Source organism: Ahaetulla prasina, chromosome 3 (assembly GCF_028640845.1).
Source record: "Ahaetulla prasina isolate Xishuangbanna chromosome 3, ASM2864084v1, whole genome shotgun sequence".
Classification (NCBI taxonomy): domain Eukaryota; kingdom Metazoa; phylum Chordata; class Lepidosauria; order Squamata; family Colubridae; genus Ahaetulla; species Ahaetulla prasina.
The window spans coordinates 211344722-211358229 of record NC_080541.1 but is presented as its reverse complement, the minus strand read 5'-3'; the positions used below and the strand labels follow the sequence as shown (position 1 = coordinate 211358229).

The window sequence follows — 13508 nt, the reverse complement described above, 5'->3', positions numbered from 1 at the left end:
TGCACACGTGCGTGCGCCCCAGACATCCCATTTTGGGCCTGGATGGCCTCCTCCACCAACCTGAAAGCCAAAACAGGGCACGGGGGTGGGTACATGCATGGGGGATGCATGTGCATGCATAGAGGGGCAGGGCGCATATGTCGGGCGCATGCGTGGGGGGAACTCACATTGCATTTTGGGGTGTGTGTGCTTTGGCCACTCGGGACCAAAAAGGTTTGCCCTCACTGCCCTAGTAAGACCACACCTGGAATACTGCAACCAATTTTGATCACCACACTACTAAAAAGATATTGAGACTTTGGAAAAAGTTAAGAGAAGAGCAACTAAGATGATCAAAGGCCTGGAAACTAAAACATATGAAGAACAGCTGTAGGATTTGAATTTGGCTAGACTAGAGAAAAGAAGAACTAGGGGTGACATGATAGCAGCGTTCCAGTATTTGAGGGGCTGCCACAAAGAAGAGGGGAGTCAAGCTATTCTCCAAAGCACCAGAGGGCAGGACAAGAAGCAATGGGTGGAAACTAATCAAGGAGAGAAGCAATCTGGAATTAAGAAGAAACTTCCTAATAGTGAGAACAATTAACCAGTAGAACAGCTTGCCTTCAGAAATTGTGGGTGCTTCATCACTGGAGGTTTTTAAGAAGAGACTGGACAGCCACTTGTCTGAGATGGTATGCTTGAGCAGGAGGCTGGATAAGAAGACCTCAAAGATCCCTTCTAGCTCTATTCTATTCTAAGGTTATGTTAATCTAATGCAGTTGCGGTTTTTTAATTCAGTAGCTATGACCCTCTGAGAAAGAGAAAGCTTCTTCATTTTTAATTACAATACCATTTTGTGACCTGAAACACCTATACATTCTTTTAGACTTCATGTAGTTCTCAACTTACAACGGGTTGGTTAATAACTGTTCAAAGTTTACAGTGGACTCCTCCCACAAAGATATTTATGACCTGTTTTGAGGTTATAATGGATGCATCCCTTGTGGTTTGGGTGCTTATGGCCACCTTTATAGGCTATTTGCAATGCTACGGTCACATGACTATGATTTCTGACTTTTTGGGGGGGGGGTTGTGTTTGGTTTCCAGCATTTATTTCTAGTTTCCAACAAAAATCCCCAATTATGTAAAAAGGAATCACTTAATGACTATGGCATTTGCTTAACCACCACCAAAAAGTGTCAAAAAAAAAAAAATTGGATCCATTTATGTGATCTTGTGACTTATGACCACAATGATTTATGCCAGTAATTTCGAGCTCAGTAATGGTCTTAAACTGAGGACTTCCTGTATTGTGGTTTGTCCAGCGGAATTTATTACTCAGCTCAAAATGATTTTCAAACCTTCAACTGTGGTGGCTAAACTATGATTTACTAAAACAATTCAAATATGTCTTAAAAGCTTATTTTGAGTCTGATTTGGCTGATCTGAAAAAGCTAGGGCGAAACCTGATTAGTATCTTGTGACATTAGTCAATATTTTAGTCCAGTTTAACATTCATGGGTTCTCTCTGAATATGCTTTTAAAGCCATTTATTGGTTAAGCCATTCGCTTCAACTGGCTTGCTAACAGAATGTCATGAGTTACTTTGTCAAATAGTCTGTGGAAATCAAGATATACTATGTCTATAAGATTATTATAATATACTAAATAAAGATTGTGATGAGGCAAATAAGGGAAGTTTAATCTGGTAAAATTTATTTTTGAGAAATCCAAGGCAAATTTGAATAAATTAGAAGTTAAAAGCATACGGTCTGCTCCTAGAACTAGAATTTAAAAAAAAAAACATTTAAAGCATAATACGTTGCCTGGGTTACCATATTGCTCTAATATGTGCATCACTGATCTGAGCTAAGCACAATGGATAACTTAAACGTTACATTTATAAACCATGATTTATGGCTACTCCTGCATGAACAAAACATTGTTGAAATGCAAATGATCTCAATGAAACATTGATGGGTAGAAGAGCCCTGGTGGTCCAGTGGTTAGAATGCAGTATGGAGGGCTGACTCTGCCCACTGCCAGGAATTTGATCCTGACCAGCTCAAGGTTGACTCAGCCTTCCATCTTTCTGAGGTCGGTAAAATAAGGACCCAGATTGATGGGGGCAATATGCTGACTCTGTAAACCGCTTAGAGAGGGCTATAAAGCACTGTGAAGCGGTATATACGTCTAAGAGCTATTGCTAGTGCTATTTAGGTACGACAGCCAATTTGGTGTAATAGTTAAGGCATGAAGTTTGAAACCAGGAGACTGTGAGTTCTAGTCCCCACCTTAGGGTCAAAGCCAGCTGGGGGAAACTTCCAGTCAGTCCCCCTCTCTCAGCCTTAGAAAGAAGACGGCAAGGGAAAAATCACTGCTAAAAATCTTGCCAGGAATAGTAGTCCAGGAAGTCACTAGGAGTCAACAGCAGGCTCAGAGCACACATCCCTCCCCTATTGTAGTAGATTAAGTATCCTCCACTGGGTAGGCCTGAAGAACAGCAAATTGCTTCATTATTCATTCCAAGATACGAGTTCCCCCAGCAAGACAAGAAAGTGAAACTTTATTCGTTGGAACTGTACAGTTGCATGGGGTGAGGTAAGAGAGTTCATTTGCTGGTCAGGAAACTGAGCCTCACCTGTTGCTCTTAACAACAGATTTCCTCTTCACAGTCTTTTTTTTCTTTTGGTCAGGAGTTTTAAGAAACAATCAGAACAAGGGAAAGGGATGAACTGTACAAAAAGCCTTTTTAGCTGCAATTCCCAGCATCTTTAAGAAGGCGTGGGGAGAAGGGGGGCAGCGCGGGAATGCTCCTTTCTGAATTCCTAGCAAACTGGCTCTCAATTCTGCAGAACACACTTAAATCAAATCAGTTGTGGGATGAGTCACACAATCACACAAACCGAACCTGGGTCAGCAGTGGGGTGGGAGAAAGTTTATTTTAATCTCCCAACAGCCTTGAGTTTGTCAGGGTTAAGCTACACTCATCTGGTCCAGTTACATTGTAGGAATATTATTGCTGGAACAAAAATAGGCTGTTTTCCACAACCCTTATCAAGTCGTTCCGCTAAGACAGCATGCTGGCTGGGGAATCCTGGGAGTTGAAGTCCATGCATCTTTAAAGTTGCCAAGGTTGAGAAACACTGTGATAAGAAGAAGAGTTGGCAAAATGTACTGGCCGAACACAAAGAAGTTTTTATGTTGCTGAACTTTCTGTCAAGACCAGAGAGCAGCCAGGGTTCACCCCTCTCAAGCACCGATTGATTCAATGGTCATGGTCAAGCCATGCCTATTGGGAAGAGGTGTTTGATAAGGAGTGATAAAATGTTGGCAATAATGAACAAGCACAACGTTGGATAGGTTAGCAGGCATTTCCTGAAGGAAACAGATCAGGGCTCTGTAGTCCCACTATATCGGATGTCAAACCAAGAGTGAAATCCAGCAGGTTCTGACAGGTTCTGGAGAACCGGTAGCAGAAATTTTGAGCAGTTCGGAGAACCAGTAAGTGGAAATTCTGAGTAGTTTGGAAAACTGGCAAATACCACCTCTGGCTGGCCCCAGAGTGGGGTGGGAATGGAGATTTTGCAATCTCCTTTCTCCAGGAGTGGGGAGGCAATGGGGATTTTGTAGTATCCTTCCCCTGGAGTGGGGTGGGAATGGAGATTTTACAGTATCCTTCACTGCCACGCCCACCAAGCCACACCACGCCCACCAAGCCATGCCCACAGAACCAGTAGTAAAAAAAAAATGATTTCCACCACTACTTAACACTAGATGTGATGTGCACATTTGGAAGAGGAGAAGCCTATCTTATAAATCTACTGTCATAAGTGGGCTAGAAATGCAAACAAGAGTTTGCATGAAAAGTAAGGCACACCTTTTACAAGCCCTTCACAGACACAACAGAAAAAGGTAACCTGTTTGTGCAATATCCTTCCCCCAGGTGTGGGGAGGGAATGGAGATTTCGCAGTATCCTTCCCCTGGAGTGGGATGGGAATGGAGGTTTTGCAATATCCTTCCCCTGCCACGGCCACCAAGGCCACCAGGCCATGCTCACAGAACCGGTAGTAAAAAAAAATGGATTTCACCATTGTGTCAAACTGAATTTCACTGAGGGCCGTCGCATCAGGGCTGTGGTTGATCTCGAATATGGGGGGGAGGGGAATTTGGTGGCCATGGCTGACTGAGTGGGTGTGGCCAGCTTGACATTACTCCCCAAACTGCTGGCATGTTTTTTCTTTGCATTGGATAGATTGGATCAAAGCTACGCTTGCCTGATCTTTCTTTGCACTGGGTAGACTGGGCTCAAGCCACGCTGGCCCGATCTTTCCTCTTCGCATTGGGTAGACCATGATGGCTCTGTGGACCGGATCTGATCACATTGCAGGCCGGATCCAGCCCGCAGGCCTTGAGTTTGACACCCCTGCACTATATCAACTTTTGACCCAGTTACTAGGGCTCTAAACTGCGGAACTAGGACATTTGACCAGTTACATACTATGTGGACAAGGTGAACAGAGAAAATATAGAACAACATAAGGCAGTGATCAACAAGGATGCTGAAGTCTGCTTCAACCTTCCTAGTTCAGCATGCTTCCTTGAACGAGGCTCTTCTAACTACATCTTCTTTCCAGTAATAACAACTCTCTGAGAAGCCCAACAGCAGCATCCAAGGCTATATTTTGTCTCCTTCTGCAAATTCGAAGAACTCATGCCTACAGGTGTGCTATTTCAGAACCCGGGATAGTACATCACCATAATTTGTACCCTTCTTCATGCATGGAAGAACTGGTCTCTTGCCCTTTGACACCTATGACTAATTGAGAGCATTTGCTATATTAAAAGATTCCAAGGCACAGTCACAACACTGAAGAGTGGAGCACATTCTTTGTAAGTGATGCTTTGCAAAACATTGTTGTTCTATCCTAGGATATTCCATGTCATCACACATTTCATGCCTTCATGCTTTTGAGTTTCCCCCCAGAAACTCAGCCAGCGGTCAGTGCATTTAGCATTACTGAAAAAAATTTAGATCTCCTATCAGGCTCCATGTTCTGGAGAATTTCATTCTTGCTTTCTGCATTCCAGTAAGTCTATCAATAAGACACCTGTTTTGCTTGGCCTTTGGCTACAATACTCACAATAAAGGTAAGTCTGGTCACTGCTAATAATTATGTGGATATATAGCGATAGCAATATCATATAAGATCTGATGTTTCGGGCGTTATTATGTCAGGGAAGAAGCAGGCGAAGTTATAGACTTACAGCTGATCAAGGAAGAGGGAAAGGTAGACTTCTGTTGTGGTCCGTCAGCAGCCTACAGAGCTGGCAATGGAGTCGGACAGCAATGAGGCTGAGGTGAGGCCAGGGCCATCGGGAAGTGAGGTGCGGACTCCAGAGCCTCCAGAGACTGATAGTAGTGAGGCAGAGGAACAGGAGGAGCCTGTTCCTAATGCACGCACGAGAAGAGCTGCCAGAAGGCAAGAGCAGCTCAAGCAAAAAGCACAACTCAGGAGTAGGGCCATAAGGCTTAAAACAGACCAGCACCAGCGTTTGAGCTTTGCCAGAAAACAACGTTGTAGCTGCATCTCCTGCTTCGTCTTCTGCTTCATCTACGTCTTTGTTTTTGTGGCTTCTGGACGTTTGCCAGGAAGGGCCTTTGGCAGTTTGCCTAATTGGACCAAGGTTTGCGAGAGAACTGGGGAATTTGTGTTGGGAGGCATTTGTTTTACTTTGAGTTGAACAACGCTGGGAATGAAGTAATTCCCAGCTGTTTGAATATAGTTTGTTTGTTTTTCCACGGACTAAGTTTATTACTACCTACTTGGGCCTGGGTCACAACAACTTTGTGGCCATTTCTGTAGGCAGATTTGGAAGTTTGAGAGAATTTCACAGGTGTGCTCATAAAATGGCTGCTGCAGGGAGGGGGCCTGCCTGTTTAAAACATGACTATCAAGCTGGACATGTCCAGTCACAAAACACTGATTTACCAAGAAGGTAAACTGCCAAAGATACTCCCTGCAACTCTCTTTATTCTCTAATCTTACATTGATCTTTGCTAGGCAAAAAAGATCAACCTACGATTAGAGAGTAATGAGAATTTGCTAGATGGCACCCTCCCAAAGAAATCACAGGGCAAAGAAAACCTAACTTTTAAAAAAATTTCTAGGAACGCTCAAGGAAAGTCCAGAGGCATTCTTGTAAATAAAAGATACTAGAGGCCGATGTTTGGAATATAGCTACTTTTCATTCAGTTTCTCTATATAGTTAAACCCATTAGCAGATTTCATACTTCTGTCCTGCATTGGATCAAAAGCAAGTGACAGTATTTGTGTTGGCTGACTGCAATTGTTTTTACATAGTGCATTTAAGGGAAAAAAGAGCTTTATTTAAATTTAATTATTTAAATTTTTTGCTGATATACTTGAAAGGACATATATATTTCTTTCCCCAAATTAACATCTAATGGCATACAGAGTTTCTCCCTCACCATAGTGTCTAAATCCTTTCCTGATATTAACGTATTAACAGAGTTGGAACATCTAGTCCAACCCCCAAGCAGGAGACTGTACACCATTTCTGACAAATGGCAGTCCAATCTCTTCTTGAAAGTCTCAAGTAATGAAGCTCCCACAACTTTCGAAGGCAACTTCTGTTCCACTGGTTGATTGTCCTTGGAATTAATTCCTTGGAAGCTCAGCAAAGTAGAGATAGTACAGTAATATATAAGCAGTTGCCATCCAATCTTTCCACCATTTTGAATGATCCAGAACTCACTTTGGAGACAGTTTTTGTTTCTTTTTTGAAACAGTAGTGGAAAATGGTTGAGAGCCACTACAAGCAAGGAACCTATTTTCAGTATAGCATTGTATCCACAAAAAAACATCATGGCTTAGAATTGACAGTTGTGAGATATGGAAGAGCGACACCGCCAATGTTTACAAAACTGGAATACAACTGCATCAAGGAGGTTATATAAAGTCATCCCATCTCACAAAAACATATCTTTCAATTGTTCAGAGATCAGGGACAGCAGCCACCAATTTATAGTTACATCTCTATTTTTGAAGAAAAGGAATGTACCAATTTCCAAGAGAATACCATCAACAAAGAATACACATTTGGTGTTATTCCATCTCTTTGTCCAGTTTTGAGGCCCATCGATTCCATCATTCTACTGTTCTACAAAATGAGTTCAGTTGCTTATCTGGAAAGATTAGAAGGAATTCCTTCATAAGGGCCTCTGGTGGCTCAACAGACTAATGCAGTCTGTTATTAACAGCAGCTGCTTGCAATTACTGCAGGTTCAAGTCCTACCAGGCCCAAGGTTGACTCAGCCTTCCATCCTTTATAAGGTAGGTAAAATGAGGACCCAGATTGTTGGGGGCAATAAGTTGACTTTGTATATAATATACAAATGGATGAAGACTATTGCTTGACATAGTGTAAGCCGCCCTGCGTCTTCGGAGAAGGGCGGGATATAAATGCAAATAAAAAATAATAATAAGACTATATTTCAGAAGACAACTTCCCCACAGAAGACAGACTGTGCTCCTAAGGCTGCATATACCGATTGTAGATGATACAGCAATGAGCCAAATATTTCTATTTATTCAGAAACTTACTAGACCAGCAAACTGCCCCAGTCTGTCATCAGGTCTCCTTTCTATTATTGTGGACAATAATTCTGATCTACAATTAAATGGAACCTGGCGAGACTATAAACAGCAGTTTTGAACTCAACCCTTTAGATCTAGGGAGCTGCTTCTGATCTCCAAAGAATCTTCAAGAACAGCAATCGCTGAATCCAACTGTTCACTTTCTATTCTGTTGAAAATTGGCAGCCAACTAACTTCACCAATTCTCTCCTCTACTCCACCCGGCATCAATGATTCATCTTACCTCTGTTATGCCAACCACAAGCACTTTTGAAACTCATTCTCTAGAGACTCATCTCAATCTGTTTCAGGAAACTTGAAAAGGACGGCTGCAGCTATGGGGATGCTAAATGCACGATGTTTTCTTTCTCACGTTTTACATCCCATTCCTTCCTACCTGCTTAAAGTTCAGAACAAGAAACACAATCCAGTCAAGGCTCATAAACACGAACTGGAATGTGTCTATGTTCAGACCACACGTTTAATCTCAGTAAAGGTAGTCTTCGACTTACAACAGTTTGTTTAGTGACCATTTGAAGTTCCAACGGTACTGAAAAAAGCGAGTTATGATAGTTTTTTCACCGTTATGATCTTTGCAGCATCCCTATGGGTCACGCGATTTACATTTGGATGCTTGACAACTGACTCATATTTATGACGGTTACAGTGTCCCAGAGTCATGTGATCCCCTTTTGCGACCTTCTGACAAGCAAAGTCAGAATGGGGAAACCAGATTCACTTAACAACGGTGTTACTGATTTAACAACTGCAGTTATTCTCTTAACAAATGTGGCAAGAAAAGGCCTAACATGGGACAAAACGATCTCAATTAGCAACACAACTTTTGGGCTCAATTGGGGTCGTAAATTGAGGACCACCCGTGCAGATTTCATTCACTCTCCGAGTTCGTTATAACCATCTTAGCTGTCATAACTAGGGAAGGCGGGTTTACAAAACTAAGCCACAAAGAAAAGACAAAACTAAGCCACAGCAAAATAGAACAAAGTTAGCATTAATCGAAACGTGATCCAGCGAAGCGGAGGGGTCCCTTGTCCAAGCCCTTCACACTGAAAATGCTTGTTTCCTTCAAAACCAGGATGGAGGAAGGGGAAGAAGCAAGAGTTAGGTTTTCCTAAAAGGTGTAAAGAGGGAAACCAAGGAAGGGTTTGGTAAAGGAGGAAGAAAGTGGTTGCTTAAAGCCAGAGGGGAACTGGAGAGGAGGTTCAGAGAGGGCATTTTCTACGATGTTCTGGACCAATCTTTCAACTGTTCCCCACCTCCCCCTCCCAAAGGGCAGGTGGCACAGATGTGCAAAAGGGAGCGAGCCCGTGACGCACAGCTGGGGATGATAGGCTGCAGCACCAAACCACCCGTGCAGAAAAAGGCGACTCAGTAACTGTCGCCACAGGCTCCCCGGGACCCTTTGTTCGAAGTGCCTGGCGATCACGGGGGCCATTCCGATTCCGACGGCTACGGGACTCCGGGGCGGGGGGGAAAAAGCGACCTTTCGCCAGCGATCCCGTTCTATCCCTCCGCCCCGCGCACTTACAAAGCCATATCCTCGGGATTTGCCCGTCTGCCGGTCCGTGATGACCACGGCTTCGTCGATGTCCCCGAACACCTCGAAGTACTTCCTCAGCGAGGAGTCGGTGGTGTGGTAGGGCAGCCCCCCGACGAAGATCTTGGTGAAGGTAGTGTCCTTCTGCACCGTGTGCATGGCGCTGCCTCTGGCGGAGCAACCCCGGCGGCGGGACCAAGGGAGGTTGTCGCTCGGGAAGGAGAAAGCGCCGGCGGCGGCGGGTGCGGCGGGTGCTGGGGAAGAGGAGAGGCTGGAAAAAGCATCCAAATGAGGCGCGGGGAAACCGAGACGCGAGGGGAAAAGTTCCAGGGTGGAGAAAAAGGCGCTACGCAGCCCGGTTGGTGGCTCACGGGCACGCGGGCCACGGCGGGGAAGGCAAAGCTGCTCCCCCGGCAGATCGGGCGCAAGGCTTACGGAGCGGACCGGCAGCCCCGCGTCCCATGCACGGGCTGAGACGGCGGCGGCAGCGGCGGCAGCAGCAGCAGCATCGGCGCCCCTTTGCAAAAGCGCCCCGGTCGCCCGCCAAGATCGCCGCTCCGAGCCGAAAGTAATTTCTGGCGGATGCAACCAGCGGGCTTTGTACCCATCCTTCTATTTTTTTTTTCTTCCCCCGCCCTCCGCCCGCTTCAACCCCAGAGCCAACCACGCCTCCCCATGCTCTGGCCTGGAGGAGAGGGAGGGAGGGGGGGGGAGAGACAGCCGCAGAGAACCCTGGGCTTCGTAGTTCACCGCTCTCGGTCAAGGGCAACGGGCAATGCTGCTGGCTGAGCTAGGATAGAATTGAATAGAGCTGGAAGGGATCTTGGAGGTCTTCTAGTCCAGCCCCCTGCTCAAGCAGGAGATCCTATACCATTCCAGACAACTGACTTGCCAGTCTCTTCTTAAAAACCTCCAGTAGTGATGCACCCCACAATTTCTGAAGGGGAAATTCAATGCTCCACTGGTTAACTGTCCTCACTAAGGAAATTTCTCCTTAGTTCTAGGTTGCTTCTCTCTGATTAGTTTCCACCCATTGTTTCTTGTTCTACCCTCAGGTGCTTTGGAGAATAGTCTGATCCCCTCTTCTTTGTGGCAGCAGCCCCTCAAATAATGGAACGCTGCTATGATGTCACCCCTAATTCTTCTTTTCTTTAAGCTAGCCAAATCCAAATCCTGCAGCCATTCTTCATTATGTTTTACTCTCCAGGCCTTTTTTTTTTTAATTTGAATTTATATCCCACCCTTCTCCGAAGACTCAGGGCGGCTTACACTATGTTAAGCAATAGTCTTCATCCATTTGTATATTATATACAAAGTCAACTTTTATTGCCCCCAACAATCTGGGTCCTTTGATCATCTTAGTTTTTCTATCCAAAGTCTCAGCATCTTTTTTGTAGTATAGTGACCAAAATTGGTTGCAGTAATTCAGGTGTGGTCTTACTGGGGTTATATAAAGCGGTATTAATATTTCACTTGATCTTGATTTTATGCCTGTTTACACAACCCAAGATTGCATTAGCTTTTTTTGGCTGCCGCCGCACACTACTGGCTCTTCTTCAAGTGACCATCCATGAAGACTCCGAGGTCCCTCTCACAGTTACTGTTTTTGAGCCAGGTGTCACCTAATCTGTAGTTATACCTTTGGTTTTTCTCCATATTGAAATTCATTTTGTTGGATAGTGTCCGTTGTTCATCATTGGAGGCTTTCAAGGGGAGATTGGATTGCCATCCATCAGAAATGGTGAAATGCTGGGGGGGAGGGGGTAGGAGTAGATGACCTACAAGGTCCCTTCCAACTCTGTTAATCCCTCTGCTTACTCTCCTAGCAAGCCTATTCAAATTAGGTGGGAAATTATTCACATAGGGTGTTCCTAACCCGCTTGCTCAGACTGAAGAAGCTACTCGGATAAGCAGCAAAATGTTTCAAACCAAAAAGAAAAGTTCATTCGCCACGACTCAAACTTTAGACAACTCCATCTGGATGACACAAAAACTTCACTGATGTGTTTCAGTGAGGTGCCCGAGTTGGATCACTGAATGTGTAGCACAGGTTCCTTTGGTAAATCAAACTGTATGCTCTAAAATAGAACTGATGCAGGAAAAAACGGAAGAAAAAAAATAAAACCGGGGAGGGGGAAATTAAGCCACGTTTTGGCCATTTGACGCAATTCCCCCATCAATCCTCCACAAGTGGCTCTCTGTGCTAGTTGAGCTTTGCCTACTTCACAAGAAAGATTAAGGAGACATGCAGGAAATGGTCATGAGAACCTTCTGAGCAGACTCGCGTAGAGTTATACAGAGTTGGAAGGGAACTTGTAGGTCATCTAGTCCTCTAGTCCAACCTCCCCCAAATCAGGAGACCCTACACCATTTCTGACAGATGGCTGTCCAGTCTCTTCTTGAAAGCTTCTAGTGATGAAGCTCCCACAGCCGCCCAAGGCAAGCTGTTCTATTGGTTGATTGTTCTGTCAGAAAATTTCTCATTTCTAGGTTGAATCTCTCCTTGATCAGATACACATTTTATAAAGTTGAAGAAGAGACCCCTTCTGTGGAATGAGTGTTTGTGTGAAGGGGGGGGGAGACAATTGCATGCCAAATAACCCCGCACGTTGAACAAGTAACGGGACATTTTCCAACCTACAGTTTAAAACGGAAAACGATTTGAACGGTGGGATTTTCGCGCCTGCGGATCCCGGACTCTCCCGCTGAAACTGCATTCCCCAGCAGCCACCGCGAGAGCCCGCTCGTCTCCCTTCCCCCACTTCGCGAATGTGAAATGTCGCTTTGCGAGCAAAGAAACCAAGCGAGCGATTTGCAAGGAGGCGGGAGAAGAAGAGGTGGGGAAGGCGCGCCTAATTTGACTAAGAAATGCACCTTTTGCAAAGCAAATGTTTTTTTTTCTTCTTTTTGTCGAGAAGCCCGCCAGTGGAAACCGCCTTAGGAGAGGCTTTGTTTGAAATCAATTTTTTTTTTCGATAAAGTGGATGAAAGATTGCGGGGGGGGGGAATTTTTTACGGAAATCGCGATGCCGGATATTTGCAAGCGAACGGCGGCGTTTGGAGAAGGTCAAAAGGAGATTTTGGCGGGACGGGGATCTGGAGGAGCTCCCCCCCTTTTTAAATTTGCCTTTTTAATTATAGATTAATTACAAAGGGAGGAGCTGCCCAAAGCATATTTTTCCTATAGGGCTTGGTATTAAAGAGCTGCAAATATTTATAAACTTACTATGGTACATCACGTATATACTTTAAGAAACACACAAACACCGAGAGAGAGAGGAAAAAAAACACCAAAATTATTTTAAGAGAATAGCACTTCCTCTTAATTGAGTTCACACGGTGGTCTAAAACCACAAGGTAATCATGACCTAAGTGCACACACCTGACTAGGAAAAAACGGACAAAGTTAAGCACTGACTAAACCTAGCATGGCTAACTGATGTGGTTGATTGTGTGTAAACCCAAGCTTAGCCTGATGTGTGTGAACCCAGTAACACAACACATTTACTTTTATCTTAGTCTGTTCTGCTTGTAATGTTCAGCTGTTTTTGTAAGTTACAGCTTTTGCACTCAGTGGTTTGTGTCAACTCATTTTTGTTTAATTCAAACCTGTGATTAAGAAACCGTGGTTTAGTGCAGGGGTCTGCAACAGGGGTCTGGAGCTGCATGTGGCTCTTTTATCCCTCTGCTATGGCTCCCTGTCGCTCAAAATAGGGGTCACAACCAGTGGTGAAATGTAAAATTTGTTACTACTGGTTCTGTGGGCGTGGCTTGGGGGGGGTAATGTGACAGGGTGGGCTTTTTACTTTTAAAAGCATTTTTTCTAAAGAAAAATGCTTTTAAAAGGCTCTCTGACGATCCTAGCTGAGTTGCCTGATCGCCAGAGGCTTTTCTTTTCTTTTAAAAGCATTTTTTTTTGTCTTTAAAAAAAAAAGCCTCTGATGATCAGGCAACTCAGCTGGGATCATCAGAAGAGCCTTTTAAAAGCATTTTTTTCTACCTCTTCGGCCAAAGAGGTTTATAAAGCCTCTGACGATCCCAGCTGACCTGTGCGATCATCAGAGGCTTTTTTTTTAATTTTTAAAAGCATTTTTTCGGCCGAAGACAAAATGCTTTTAAAAGTAAAAAAAACACCTCTGATGATTGCATGGCTTAGCTGGACATGGGGGTGGCAGGGATTTTTGCTACCGGTTCTCTGAACCACCCGCCACCATCGCTACCGGATCAGGTGATCTGGTCCGAACCGGGAGCATTTCACCCCTGGTCACAACCACCAATGTGATTTATTGAGCTTTTTGACCCATCTTTT

General features: G+C 44.4%; 1 protein-coding gene across 1 annotated transcript in view; it reads right to left on the bottom strand.

Moving 5' to 3' along the window:
* RBM38 (RNA binding motif protein 38) overlaps positions 1-9826 on the bottom strand; it is a 51326-nt gene extending 41500 nt beyond the window's left edge. Inside the window, exon 1 of the mRNA XM_058178863.1 lies at positions 9191-9826. Coding sequence (XP_058034846.1) covers positions 9191-9358 — 168 coding nt within the window. The 5' untranslated portion in view covers positions 9359-9826. The remainder of the gene's footprint in view (positions 1-9190) is intronic.
* Between the last annotated feature and the right edge of the window lie 3682 nt (positions 9827-13508).